The 14,425-nt window shown below is 55.1% G+C and overlaps 1 protein-coding gene across 9 annotated transcripts in view; it reads left to right on the forward strand.

Moving 5' to 3' along the window:
- The window catches only part of AGAP1 (ArfGAP with GTPase domain, ankyrin repeat and PH domain 1), a 530,989-nt gene extending 517,287 nt beyond the window's left edge, over positions 1-13,702 (forward strand). For all 9 annotated transcript variants that reach the window (XM_045794054.2, XM_045794055.2, XM_087864639.1 and 6 more), the window contains 2 exons: positions 4,156-4,411; positions 5,917-13,702. In XM_045794054.2, coding sequence (XP_045650010.2) covers positions 4,156-4,411; positions 5,917-6,120 — 460 coding nt within the window. In that variant the 3' untranslated portion in view covers positions 6,121-13,702. The remainder of the gene's footprint in view (positions 1-4,155; positions 4,412-5,916) is intronic.
- Positions 13,703-14,425: the final 723 nt, after the last annotated feature.

Here is a 14,425-nt window from a genome sequence, read left to right on the forward strand (position 1 = left end):
GCAAAGGAGTCACTACCAGAATGTCCGTCTTTCACGTGTTAATGGTGGGCACGGGAGCCAGATGATGGTGATGGAGACCGTGGTCGTCCAGGATGTTGGTCGAACTGGGCTGCCCGAACAGAAGACCACAGATCAGGTGGCTGTAATGACAGAGATGTATTTTCTCCAGCTCTGGAGGCTGCAAGGTCAAGGTCAATGTGCCAGAGTTGGTTTCCGGTGAGAGCTCTTCCTGGCTTGTAGATGGTGCTGTCACACGGACAGAGATCCCTGTCTCTCCTCCTCGTCTTGTAAGGACACCAGTCCCAGTGGAACAGGGCCCCGCTTTTATGATCTCACTGAACCTCAGTGACCTCCTTACAGGCCTGGTCTCCAAATGCAAACACATCAGGGTTAGGGCTTTGGCATATGAATTTGGGGGGACATGGTTCAGTCCGTAGTACCTAGGAAGACGTCAGACAGCTCAAGGCTGTGGCCAGAGGCTACCCACACTTGGCCCCGGACACCCTGACAGCCACAGACGGGGTACTTCAGACCAGCTGGGCACCCCTCGCCCAGCATTCCAAGCCCCCCTGCCCCATGGTAGGGTGCGGGGGAGTCACAGGGCGCTGATGGGTTTGTCAGGGCCCCTGGACGAGGGCCCCCACCTCACCCTCCCCAGCTCATTGACAGCCCAGATTTAGAAACCTAAAGCATCCAGCAGGCACTTGACCCCCACGGACCCGTGCCATCGGCCTCCCTTTGTCACACACATCACTCCCACAGGTGAGTTCATGGGGGCTTGATAGCGGTTGTGCATTACAGACAGTAGTCGATTCCATCGTGACAGCGCCAACAGCTGCCACTTGTGGCCAGCACACCCTCCAGACTCAGCGGCCTCAGCCCCAGCACCGCCCTGCCTGCTGCAGACGTCACTATGCCCACTTTACAGACGAGGAAGTCAGGGCCCAAGGGGTCCCCGAAGGTGTGGCAGTCTACACCACGAGGAAGGGGAACAAAGCAGGCACATACATGCCAAGTCTCCATTGCCGAAAACCAGGGCCTTTTAGCTACTGGTGGTTCTCTTCTCTCGCCCTTGGCCACTATGGATGTGCACGGGGTGAAGGTGACCCCCCATTTGCCAGGGTGCACAGTGACAGGGGACGTGGCTTCCAGATAACGGGAAGTGCTCGAGCATGAATGGGGCTTCCTGAGTTAGCGAACCCCCGTGGCATTGTCGGAGCCCTCCGCTCCTGCCGGCTGGGGTGTGCTGGTGCAGGCACGAAGCCCGGTGGCCTCCCTTAGCTTTCTGGTCCCTCCTGGTATCAGAAAAACACGGACGTCCTGCAGTCCTGCGGGTCCCAGGAGCCAGCGTGGGAAGCTTCTGTTTTTAAACAGCAGAGAAGTTTCGATGAAGAGCCCTGGTTCCACCACACGACAAAAGCCACACATTAAAACAGTTCTGGGGGGACCAGGTGGAGTGGGGCTAGAAGAGGCAGTCCCCATCCAGTGCTTGCGGTGCTCCTTCGGGGACGGCCCCCCGTAGCAAGCCTGTTCTCTGTATTTGAGTGGGTGCAGGTCCTAAAGGCCTGTTGGTAATAGTCACCTCCCTCCAGCTCTCCGGGGTCACAGGTGGACCAGCTGTGAAGAGGTCAAGCCTCGGGCCTTCCCTGCAGAAACCCTCTCCAAGACCCTGTTGCTGATGTCACACACAGAACATTAGAGTCTTTCTCCTGAAGAAGCTCCCGAAATAGTACTCGGCCCCCTGAAGTCTGGACCCGCCCTTGTGACTGACTCTGTGAGCAGCACCGGCTTTGCAAAGCAAGGAGCAGTTTAATAAACACGCACGCCAATTCCCATGAAGCCAGGCGAGCTCGCTTGCGGGCTGACCGGACTCCTGGCCAGAAAGTCACCCGCACTGCCCCGGAGAACACACCGGCCGCCGGACAGGACTCGGAAGCTACGGGCCGTCCTCAGTCTTCGGCTGGGGCATCCGAATATTAAAGAGAGAATTGGATAATTACAGTGAGGACGAGTTACTGTGTTCGGTTCTGTTTTATCCCTGGGCGATTTGGCAATGCGCGTTAAAATCCACCAGAGCAGAATAAAACAGCTCTGATTTTAATGCCTGCCCCCAAAAACGAGGGTTAGCAAATTGGAACTTGAAAATCTGGACGCATCCTTCACCACTGTCCCTTTTCATTGCGTTCACGTTTTGCTCCTTCTTTTTGCTGATTTATGAAATGCATCAACATATGTTAAATACATTTTAAGTAAGGTTTTTTTAATACCACGAGAAACACGGTTTGTTGGGGGTGTTCTTTCTCCTGCCCCTTGCTTTTGTGCTCGTATTTTGTCCCACGTGGGGACAGGTTATAGGCTGCAGAGTCCCGGGTGGGGTGTGGGGTGGGTTCTCAGCTGTAGCTGAGTGTTTGTCCTGGAAATCTCCGCATGAAAAGGGTCGGGGGTCACTCGCATGTACCAGGAAGTGAAGCAAAACTAATCCAGATTTAGTCCTGGAAGAATTTGTTTGCCTAAGTATTTAAAAACAGATTAGGGCTAACCCGACACTAGATCACCAGGAGCAATGTAAACACGGGTAAAAGGTGTAAACAAGGCCTTTCTTCTGTACTTCGGAAGAAAAAATGTCATGGATAATGAGTTTTCTTTCTAGAGTATCACGGAGGCCCTAAGTGATTCTCTGTGTAGCGCGTAGCTATGTACCCTGATTCTTCTCCGGGAGGAAACGCTGGATTTTAGGAGGGGGCAGTTGTGAAGCAGTGTATTATTCAAGTCTTGGTAATGACAGTCACTCTGCTCTGCAGGGCTGTCCTTTCATCTCTCATCATCCTCATCAAAAAGCATCTGTCCGGCTAGCGGCGCCACCCCCCCCCCCGGCCGCAGCATGCCTGCCCCCCCCGACTTGCGCGCCCCCCAGACTTGCCCACCTCCAGAGCTGCCTGTGAACTCTCCCTTCAGGCTCCTGCGTCGTGCCCCAGGCAGTGCCGCAGAGCCGTGAGGATTGCTCTGAGCTGTTTGCCGTGTCTCTTGCACCCCGTTTGCGAAACCAAAACCCGCGAACACGCCTTGCAGTTGGTTTATTCCTTCCTCTCTTTACCTTCTCTTCCCATTCTCCTCCCTCCTCTCTATGCCCAGCCCTCCTTCCAGATGTTGTAGGCGGCATCCGGTCCCACTAGGACACCCCCCCCCAGTTCAGGAGGCATGTTCCCAGCAGGCCGAGCTGCTGGGGGAGGGGCACCCGTTGCAGCATGTTGCCATCTGAGCTCCCAGGCCTTTCCCCTGTCCTCCCTGGAGTCATCCTCTCCTGCACCCCTAGCTCAGCTCTGGTCTGGAGCCACCTGCCTTGTCTCTCCTGGGCTGGGCCCTAGGACACCTTGACGCTCTCCACTTCAGCCTTCCCCGGGTCTCCAGAGAGATTACAAACTCAAGTAGTAACTGAATTAGTTTGCTTATCTTTGCCAGATCTCCCCATTGGGGTCTCTGTAGTTTCATATGTGGGTCTGTAACAAGATGTTCCTTAATGGAAGTATAGGGAGACCCCGGAGAGTTCACAACATGGTTAATGTCGTGGTTATGAGTTAAGAGCTAAGAGTTCCAGGGTGAGGAGTTAAGAGCTAAGAGTTCAAGGTCACACCTAGGTAGGGGGAGAGCCCACCGGCCCTCCTGTCCCCTGGCCCGGAACTCCAGCAGTGTTCTCTCATCCCAACTAAAAGCTGTCATTGCTCACAGTAGAGCGGGCCTCTGGGCCACCCTGCCTCGCATCGGACCCCGAGCAGGAAGGTGGTTCTTCCTGGCCACGGCTTCTGCATTAAAACCAAAAGAAATCACATGAGAACTCAAGGCCTTGGGCCTCTGCGCACCTTCAGGTGTCAGAACCCCCTTCCCCCAGAGGTTCTGCTTCAGGAGGTCTGGGGCAGAGCCTGGGAATCTGCATTTCTGACAAGTTCCCAGGTGGTGCTGATGCTGCTGGCGAGGGCTCCGCTCTAGGACACATCTCCCTGCCCCTCGGGGGGCTTCCTTGTGCTCTGTGAAGACACTCGTCTCCTGCTACTGAGCTTCCTCCCCGAGGCCTCCAGACCACCTAGGTTTGGGGTGGGGTGGGGGTCGGCCTCGGCTGTCCTTCCTGACGTGACCGCGCCCGTGTCCTGGCTCTTGCAGGGAGGAGAAGGAGCGGTGGATCCGGGCCAAGTACGAACAGAAGCTCTTCCTGGCGCCGCTGCCCTGCACGGAGCTGTCCCTGGGCCAGCACCTGCTGCGGGCCACCGCCGACGAGGACCTGCGGGCCGTCATCCTGTTGCTGGCGCACGGCTCCCGGGAGGAGGTGAACGAGACCTGCGGAGAGGGGGACGGCCGCACAGCGCTGCACCTGGCCTGCCGGAAGGGGAACGTGGTCCTGGCGCAGCTCCTGATCTGGGTAGGTCACCCAGGTGCCCCGCGTGGCGCCGAGATGCTGGGGGCGCCTTGTTCTGCTCTGTGGGCATCTTTCCGGTGGAAGGTCACGGGTCTGAAGGCGGGAAGCAGTGCGGGCAGGGCAGGGAGGATTTCAGCGTGGAGCCCCTGGCTCTCAGTCCCCTGCGTGAGGACAGAGGAGAAGATGGGTGTGTGAGGATACCCCCAGGGGACTGAGTAAAGGGAGGGAGGAGGTGAGCGGGACACGGTCCATCCACCAGGGGCCAGAGGATCTGCAGTCTTCGCATTTCTCATGACCCCTCTGGGTCAAGCGTGGCTGGAGGTGTCCCTCTTGTTCCTCTTACAACAGAGTCCCAGCGTCTTTGTTTTGGAGAAGTGTGGAGAGCAAGGACACAGCTAGTTTATGTGGTTTTCCCTTTACCAGACACAAAAATACTGGACCCAGAGTTCGATGTTTGATACGGTAGGACTTTACCAAAGCATTTCATCTAGACAGTTCTGGTTAACTTCTACTAGGCAAATTATTTCTTAAATTGCTATGGAAGCATTTGTTATGAAGCCTGAATGGGGACAGGGAAGAGTGTGTGGAGCAGGGCACTGCCTGGGCTGCCGGGGGTGCTTCTGAGAAGCCCACACCCTGTGGTGGCAGCCTGCACGCCTCTGGGGCTTGGCCACTGTGGGTTCCTGTCACTGTGGGTCCCCGTGAAAGGGTGGCAGAAAGCTGCTGCTGAGAAGTCCCTGGCAGGTGCAGAGGGAAACATTCACCAGTGGTCGGACTAAACAGCGTGCTAGTAGCTGACTTTTCTGTGCTCTTATGTAGGACATGTTTTTCCTACAATGGAAAGGAATCATGTCTGAGATCAAGAAGTGATTATTTTTTGTTTTTACAATTGGATAGTCAGAATAGAAATTGCGGGGGCGCCTGGGTGGTTCAGCCGTTAAGCATCTGCCTTCTGCTCAGGTCATGATCCCGGGGTTCTGGGATCGAGCCCCGCATCGGCTCCCCGCTCGGCGGGAAGCCTGCTTCTCCCTCTCCCACTCCCCCTGCCTGTGTTCCCTCTTTCGCTGTCTCTCGCTGTCAAATAAGTAAATAAAATCTTTTAAAAAAACAAACAAAAATGAATAGACATAGCAACACGAGAATTATCTTTGGTCTGCTGCAGAAAGGAGGGACTTTACGTTGCAAAAAGCACAGTCTTCATTTTTTTGAAAGATTTTATTTATTAGAGCGAGAGCGAGGCTGAGCAGGAGGTAGGGGCAGAGGCAGAGGGAGAAGCAGGCTCCCCATTGAGCACAGAGCCCCACACGGGCTCGATCCCAGGACCCTGAGATCATGACCTCAGCCGAAAGCAGACACGTGACCCACTGAGCCACCCAGGTGCCCCAAAACACATTCTTTCGAAGAACATGCCTTGGGGAGAGGTGCGGCACCGGCCCTCCGCCCCCCGGCAGCCGGTCTGCAGTGCGGGTCCCCGGCGGTGCAATGACTGCCCTCTGTCGCCTCCGCAGTACGGCGTGGACGTCATGGCCCGGGACGCCCACGGGAACACGGCGCTGGCGTATGCACGGCAGGCCTCGAGCCAGGAGTGCATCGACGTCCTGCTGCAGTACGGCTGCCCCGACGAGCGCTTCGTGCTCATGGCCACGCCCAATCTGTCCCGGAAGAACAATAACCGGAACAACAGCAGCGGGCGCGCGCCCGCCATCCTCTGACGCCCCCGCGCGCGCCGCGCCCGCCCTGCGAAGGCACCGCCCTGCGAAGGCACCGCACGTGAGTCCCGTCGCGGCCCCGCTCTCCTCCCGCTGGTGGCCCGCCGCCCACCCTCACCCCGCGCGCAATCACAAAGCCCGACCGGCCCCGGGGCGAAGACGAGGCCGAGCAGGCGCTCCGGGTGGGCCTCGGTTTACTGACATAGCACATGGCGAGGGACCCCCGCTGCCCTCCGTCCGTCCGAGGAGGCGCCGGGACGGGACGGGCGGGGGAGGGGACGCGAGGCGAGGCGCCGGGAGCAGGGAGACTCTCCTTAACTGGCAGTTAAGCACATCAGTACATTTCACCTCTACCAAACGGAACACTCGGATTTCATCTCCTCTCCGAGGAGCTTGACGGCATAAATCAGAAGCAAGCAGAGTTTGTCAGGTCTGAAGCCCCTATGATGGTATGTGTCAAATCAGTTGTGGCTAATCTGTCCGGGGAGAATACCGGCTTCATTACACTTGTATAGTTGAGTTCTTCCCGCATTACCGCTGTTTAATAGAACATGATTACTCATCGCCGAGGAGAAGGCGTATTAGCCGAGGAGGTAGTTACGCAGCACGCTCTGATGACTGCCACGATGTGATTGCAATACTTCTTAGAAGCATCATATTATCCCAGACATGTTCTTTCGAGCCCTTGGAGCCCTCCTTTCTAAATTCACTGTCATAATTTAGTATCTGTTTAATTTTTCAGTCCAAAGAGAGGAAATCAGTTGCTGAGTATTATTTGACTGGAGTCTCCTTGGTACAAAAACAAAATGGAAAAAATAAATAAGAGTAAGTCGGAAATTCAAAAGGAAATCACGAATTCTAGCTAATAATAACATTTCGAGGCCATGTTCTAAAGTCAGTAAATGCATAAAAGGCTATTTTTTTTTTCCAAACATAAGAGAGATTTTACATTTTACTTCCTTTTGCCAAGGTGGCTGTCTTGGGTCTCAGTCACTCCCAGGCCACACGGGAGTGTCACACAGGCTTCTGTGTTATGTCTTTAGATTGTGAAAATCTATTTGAATAAAAGAAGTTCATAAATATGCATTGATTTTCGTACAGACAAATGGCACCTCTGTTAATTTATAAATTGAACTGGATGTGAACTAATAACGTGCAACTAGTTGAGATAAGAGGGTTACAGATCATTGTACATGGAAAGCACTCCCAGCAGCAAACACTTCCATTAATGTGATCGACAGCTTTTAAAAAGGAACATACCAGAAGAAGATGGTGGTACAATTTGCTTATTAAAATCGAGAAAGAAAAAAAGACACTTAGATGCCTATGAGAGAAGGAGGGGAGGAAGCTTGTGATTTCTCATTATTTAGATCTGATACCACTTCTGCCAACCCAGAGAAGGGGTAACGGGGAAGCCAGGGATGAGTTTCTCAGTCCTGCCCCGGGTGCTGGGCAGAGGCAGGTTGCGACTGGCCGCCCACAGCTCGGCGGCACCGGCTGGCCCGCGGGCGTCGCTTCACTTGGTGGCCATGCCCTCCGTTTCCTTTGTCACCTGACCTGCCATCCCCGTGACATGGGGCTGCTTCAGACTTCAGCCACCTTCCGCGTGGTGGCCAAACACAGTAAAAACCAGATCGCGACACCTTAGGTTAAAAAGGAAGGGGTGGCTGTGCCTGGAGCCCTTTAGCAAGTCCGTCCGAGAAGAGGGTGGTCCCCTTGGCAGGAGACTCTGGACCTGCTGTCGCACAGGAGCGGGGCCATGTCCACCCGGCCACCTCCAGGCAGGGCCCTTGCTCTCCTATATTAAACCTTCTATTTTGTAAGAGTTTTTCCTCTTCTTTTACTTTCTAAGAAAAACGTTAAGTAGGTGGGGAAAAAATAAAGCTTTACACAGAATTTTTACGTGGGTCAGTGTTTCATGGACATTTGTAACTTTGATTCAGCTGCGTGGAACCCAGCAGGGCCCAGGAACAGCAGGTACAGAAGCCACGAGGCTGAGAGCCTTGACAACAGGTCCCTAATCCTCACCCCCACCCCCACCCGCAATTTTTAATTCTGTGTTTCATCACTGTGTAGTTATTTTAAATGTGAATAGAAAAAAAAATGTCATTGCCTATTTTTGAAGAACGCGTTACTGTTCTAATCGAGCTATACACATTCGCCTCTGCACAGCCGTTAGCGTAGACTTACGTAGTGAACACAGATATAGTATAAATGAAATTCTTAAATTATTTCATTGTAGTTAATTCCCACTATAGGAATGCTCTATCATATAGTGAAGCCTTGTTTTGAAAAGAAACGGAATTCCTTGTAAGGCTTCTCTCTGAGATGTATATGAGGGTGTACATATTATTATATGCGTCTATAATATAATATTTTCCCAAATGACTTTCTTCACTTAGCCTTTCACAAGCTGAATGCTAGATCGGTTTCTTTGTTTGTTTTGTTTTCCTCCCTTCCTTCTCTCCGGCACGGGGACTTCCGTGATTCCTTCCCAGACAGCTTGACCCCCCTCCTGCTGTTTGTAGCAGTATCGTTCTGGGCCAGGAGGCGGCCAGCTTTCCTGAGCCTGAGTTTCGGCAGCAGAGGAGAGGCCGTGGTGGGTTTCAAGGGTTTTCCTCGAAAATAAAGGTGGCTGATAGCTAATCTGCTTGTATTCCAGTTTCAACGCAGAAGGCCTTTCTTCACCCATAATGCTCTCATTCCCAGGTTAAAGCCTCGCTAACACTGAGGCGGGGAAGCAGAAGCCACAAGGGCTGGTGTTAGAAACGACCAGCTTGGGAAGGGGCTTGAGTCGTCACTGTGTATCCCCATGAAAGTTCTGTGAAGTGACAGTGACAAGAAGACACCACTGCATTATCCACAGAGCCTTTTCTGTCCAGAAGTCAGTTTCCCTTCACTGGAAACCACCTGCTGGGGGAGGCACAGGTGCACGTGGTCCCCTGGGAGGGGAGCGTCACGATCTGGCCAGATTCCTTCTGTGGCCACAGGAACCCTGCAGAGGAAGGAGCCTCGATTCTGACCCCGTGAGAGCAGACGTCCGGGACTGGGTGGTTCACGAAGCCCAGAGCCCCAATCATGGGGCCCCGGCCCCTTCTGTCTCCTCAGTCATGGGGCCCCGGCCCCTTCTGTCTCCTGTCGTCCCAGGAGACAAGCCACTCGAGGGTGAGTGAGGGGCTGTTTATGAGTCTTGGGCCCCACGAACAGGCGCGGGTCCATGTCTCCCAGGAAGAGCACAGTGTGTGATTATCCCAGAAAGCAGGGGAAGGTGCTGGGGCTCTCGGTGGATTACTCTTGACCAGAATCCTGAAAGTAGCCATTCTCTGCCTGTGAACCCGGGCACCGAGGCAGGGCCTGGCTGTTCCTCCTGTCTTCTGAAGTGTTGTCTAGCCTCGTGCCATCTACCCAGCCTCTGCCGTCTGGCCTAGGGACCAGTCTTCCCAGTTTCGTAACGTGTGCACACTTCAGGGTCGTCCTCTCCATCTGCAGAGGAGCCGTCACTGACTCCGTGAGGGGAGAGCAGGGTCCACGGTGAGAAAGACAGCCCTGCGGCTGAGCAGACCCGGCTTCACCTGGCTTTGCTGCCCCTGCTGGGCGGCCCTGGCCAGGTACCCAGCTGCGGGGCTGTCTTTCCTCAGCTCTGAAACGGGTGGCCTGGCAGGCTCCGATGACCGGTTGGTTTCCAACCAATGTGACTACGGCCAGCCGGACCCACCGCCAGGGGCTGGATGCTCAGGAAAGGCCGGAGAGCTGCCCTCGGGGAGTTGGTGACAGCAGGCCCGCCAGTCCCCCCCCGCCAGCTGAGCCAGCCGGTGCCCTCCCCCACGGCCGCTGGCGGGGCGCCGTGTCAGGAGGGGGCAGAGGCGCTCTGTGCCCCTCCCCCCATACTGCCCACTTCCTGACGCTTATCCCCCATTTTTGTAGTCTGGGTTTGACTTTCCAGAGGCAAAGAAAAGGTTGAGTCTTACCCTCGTGCATTCAGTAAGGTCACTTGAGGCCCAAGATGACCCCTTCTGTCCGACACCCTATTGTGTTACTGGCTCAGACAGGCCTCCCTCCTGCCAGGAGCCACCAGGAGGCTGCTGTCCACTCTTGGTCCTCAGAGCTTGCTGAAGAGCGTGCTGGCTGGCAGAGCGCTAGGCCCTTTGGCCCCTCTCGCTTAGCCTGGACGGCCGGAGGGTGAGCCTGTGCCTCCCCAGAGCTGCTTTCCTTTTCGAGGCTGGCGTTTGGCTCGTCCTGGGCCTGCGCTCGGTGAACGTGGCTTCCCCCTCGAGGGTGGCCGTTGGGTCCTGCCCGGTGCCCAGCCCAAGCTGTGCTCAAGGGTGACACGGGTCCCCATGGCTCCAGCTCTGCCAACCCTTCCTCCTTGCATTTAGAATGTTCTGGAAATAAGAAATCCACATTCCCACCTAGGGAGGTTGAGAAGCTTTGCAGCAATTTGGAGCCTCTACGAGTAAGTGTGATCAGGGCTCCGCAAGTTCTCAGAAGGCGAAGATAATTGGAAAGCAAATCCGTCACCCCTCCATGGGCTGTTTCCCCTCCCCCACCTGCTCTATTTCCATCCCTCACGCGCCCCACAAGGTCGGCATGACTTTCTAGAACTCCCCTGGATTGTATTTATGTCCTTCAAGCAAACAAATTGAAAAGCAGTCAGGAACTCAAATAGAAATGTGCTGAAGATACACATCTTTCTTTCCCAGGAAATATAATTTATTTCTAACTGCCGCGTCAAACGTGGGCTTCACACATTGTGAAGTCCTGTCTTCAAGTGATTTTTACCCTCATCCTTCACCAAAAAGCTAAATAAGGGCCTTTGGCATCCAGACTTGGATTTTTCACTTTGGGCCATTATCGACACGTTGCTTTTTTGAATTCCCAAGTGGCTTTCTTCCAGAAGCTCTGTGGCCAGTGAGTCTTCGCTGTGGGCCCCGCCCCCGCCACGGCTAGGCCGGGCCCCCCAGGTGTGCGGCTCACGGCGGGCAGGGGTCTGGCTCCCCGCCTGGCCCGCTGAGGGATGGGGTCGGCCCCCCCACCCTGCTCCGGGCCCTGCGTCCTGATGGGTCCTTCGTGGTTCAAGCATCTCAAGCAGGTCGCCTTTCAGCCAAAGCGTTGACTTGCTCCCCGTTACGCAGGAGAGAGAAGGGGGGAGTGGGTTAATGCCCCGAGCAGACCGCAGCAGCGTCAGGCTTCTGTTCCCGCCGCGGCCGGGGGTGATCCCTGGAAGCCAGGCCGCTCGGGAGGAGAGAGCATCCGTGCCGTGCCGCTCGGGGGTCCGCAGGCCCACACCGGACCCTCCCCTCTCCCCTTCCCAGGAAGAGGGGACATGTGACGGCTTAGAACTCGTATTTCAAAAACACAAATGTTCTTCCCCTTAGAGGAGAAAGGCTGTCCTAACAGAGGTGTTTTTAAGCAATATTAATGGATTCCCCGTCTCATTTCGGATGTCTGCGGCTTTTGGAACGTAATTGACGCTTCTTTCCAGTTCCAGTTTTTCAGTGTGGGCCAGAGTGGAAAGTAGAGGACATTTCATCGGCACAGGATTCCATAAGACCACAAAGGCTGGTTTTTAGTCCATGATTTTTAAAACGCCCAAGTTCTAGAAGTAATTAGGTTTCACTTGTGTTGGAAACGCCCTCCCAAAGCAAGGATTCAGGACCGTAGATTTGCAAGTCTCTCTTTTCCGCATTTCATTTATGGGGGGGCTGGGTTTGCTCTCAGATGACAGCATTGTTTCTGGGGTTCGCACGTGGTTGGTAAAAACGCCCTTGTCCGAGGCCCTTATCCCATCCAAAGGGCCTGCGGTGCCCGGAGGCGGGCAGGGTGAGGCAGGCGTGCCCAGCAGCGACCCGCCGTGAGCCGCCCCTTCCAAGCAGACTGACAAGCTCGGGGTCTGGCTGGGTGTCACCCTGCACCCAGCGGCTGTGAGGTCCGTGTGGGGCAAGCCGCCTTTGTCGGGTGCGAGAGGTCAGCTCAGGGCTTGTGTTTTATCTGGGCCTGGTTTGGCTGCTGTGGAGAACACCCCCTGAGGGTCAGGATGGAGCCATAGGGCCGAGACCCACCTGTCAAAGTCTCGCGAGGTCTAGCCCCGCAGTCACGGTCAGTGAGAATGCCACGGCCTTCATCTTGAGACGCAGGTGGAAGAAAGGAACCATACTAGATGGGGGAGCTCTGGGGCAGCTTCCAAACGGAACAGTCAGGTGTTGGGAGGAACCACCCCCCAAATCAGTGTGCCCTGGTCTCCCCGTGCCAGATGGTGTCCGCAGTGGCCCAGGAAGCGAATATCTGAGCTGGCCCAAACTCGACCAACGGGTTGTGGCCCCAACCCCGCATGCTCACGCAGTCAGTGATTCCTCGTGTAAGATGGTGAGCGTCCAGCCTTGACGAAGGACGTCGCAGGGACTTCCACCCCTCATCTAGCACCCCGATGTGGAAAGCCTGAGTGACAGCCTCTTTCAAAGACCCTGGGGGCAGCCCAGCTGATGACCACCGCACCCAGCTCTGCACTTGACATTCCACTGAGGGGCCTGGGGGGAAGGTTCATCCCGCCCGGGCTCTTCGAGGGTCAGAGGACAGAGGGGACCAAGGGTGCATGAGCCGGAGCCAGAGCGGGGAGTCAGCCTCGCTGACCGCTCACAGGAGCACATCACGCCCTCCCCGTCCCGCCCCAGGGCACACAGGCAGACCTGAGCGAGGACCGCGCTGTTCCACAGGGCACAGGCAATGGGTATGTTTAGAAACTGCTCTCGGGCACGTCACACGTCTCGAGGTTAGAAATAATGCCTCTCCAAACCTTGAAAAGCATCATGGTTTCCCTCCTCCGACTGGGCTTTTGTGTAAAACCTATCAAACTCTTGGGCTGCAGCCCCTGTCCAGGTTTGGGCACCCATGTCCGGGGAGGGTGCCGTGAGGCCTTGACCAAGGACCCTGCACAAAGCCTTGGGAGCCCTGAGCGGGCTGCCCCAGCAAGGGCTGGAGGTGGTGGCCGCTCCAGCCCCAGGCACAGCCACGTGGGTTCCAGAAGTGCTTCCTGCCCCCAGACAGCCCCCCACTCTCCTGCCTGTGACGTTGAACAGGGTTCTCATGGGGCCACGGGCGTGTTTCTGAACGGGAGTCCGAGCGGGTCACAGGTGACAACCGAGAGGCGTTTGTCAGAGGGAACAGGGAAGGCCGAGTCTCTGCCCACCTCTCAGCACATTTTTCTGTTTCTGTAAATAGCGATGTATAGAAGACGGAGGAGCGGCCCGGGCTTTATCCAGGGATGGGTTTGGTTTCTTTGGGGATTCTTTTTGGTTGTTTTTATATTACCTCATTCAGCAAGTTTGTTTCACAACGACTCAACGATGCTTTATTTATATTGTTTGTACTGTAATTAAAACCATTGACAGACATTTCACTTTGCTTGTTCTTTCATATGATTTTGTTTTGATTAAATATGCCAGTTTGTATTTTCCTGCATTGGGATTTTTTGTGTCTGCTGTACAGTATTCTAAGGGGAAAAAAAGAAAAAGAAAAATGTGTAAAGTAACGGAGAGAGGTGGCTATAGTGTAGAGGCCTCTTTCTAATAAAGAAATGAAAATATGTCTACACTGCTTCCGTGGAGGTTTTGTTGGGGTTTGGGGGGCGCGGGGTGGTGGTCATTTGTCATGACTAATTGGATGTGTGTGCTCGGGCGAGGTAAATCAGAGAGGAGAGGCGCTTACGGAGGGAGGCGCTAGGCCCGGGCCGCCTCTCGCCTGAGGAAACGCGCACACGTGCTGCAGTCATGGTGTCGGGGGGATAACGAGCGTCTCTTCCCTCCTGTTCGTCTCCAAGCCACTCCGAGGGGCCATGGTTGCCCAGCCAAGTTCCAGATGCTTGTGAAGCGTCTTTGCGCTGGACCACACTGCCCCAGATGTGTGATAAGGTCTCCCAGGCAGCCAGGAAGGAAAACCGTTCCGGAATGCCTTTATCAATACCCAGTATGAGTAGAAGCACGCTTTTCTCACACAAAACAGGTTGTATCCTCACCCCCAAACTCAGAAAATTAAAATACCCAACTGCCACCACCCAGACATCACCAGAGTCAGCAGTTCGGTGAACACCTTCTAGATGCTTCTCTCTGCAGATAGGCAGGTGTCCTCCCCCTCACCTACTCCCGCAGGCAATAAACATAAAGCCCTGTGATCCCACGACATGTCCGTACTGACATTTGCTGTGGAGATTTTCTCACGGCACAGGGGGCCACGGCCTCCCACCCGGCCACCTGAGGTCACACGGCCCCCGGCAGCGTGGTCCCACAACAGCCAGCAGGCCACATGCGAAATGTGA

Source organism: Ursus americanus, chromosome 1, assembly GCF_024610735.1.
Source record: "Ursus americanus isolate L20-20 chromosome 1, mUrsAme1.1.p, whole genome shotgun sequence".
Classification (NCBI taxonomy): Eukaryota; Metazoa; Chordata; class Mammalia; order Carnivora; family Ursidae; genus Ursus; species Ursus americanus.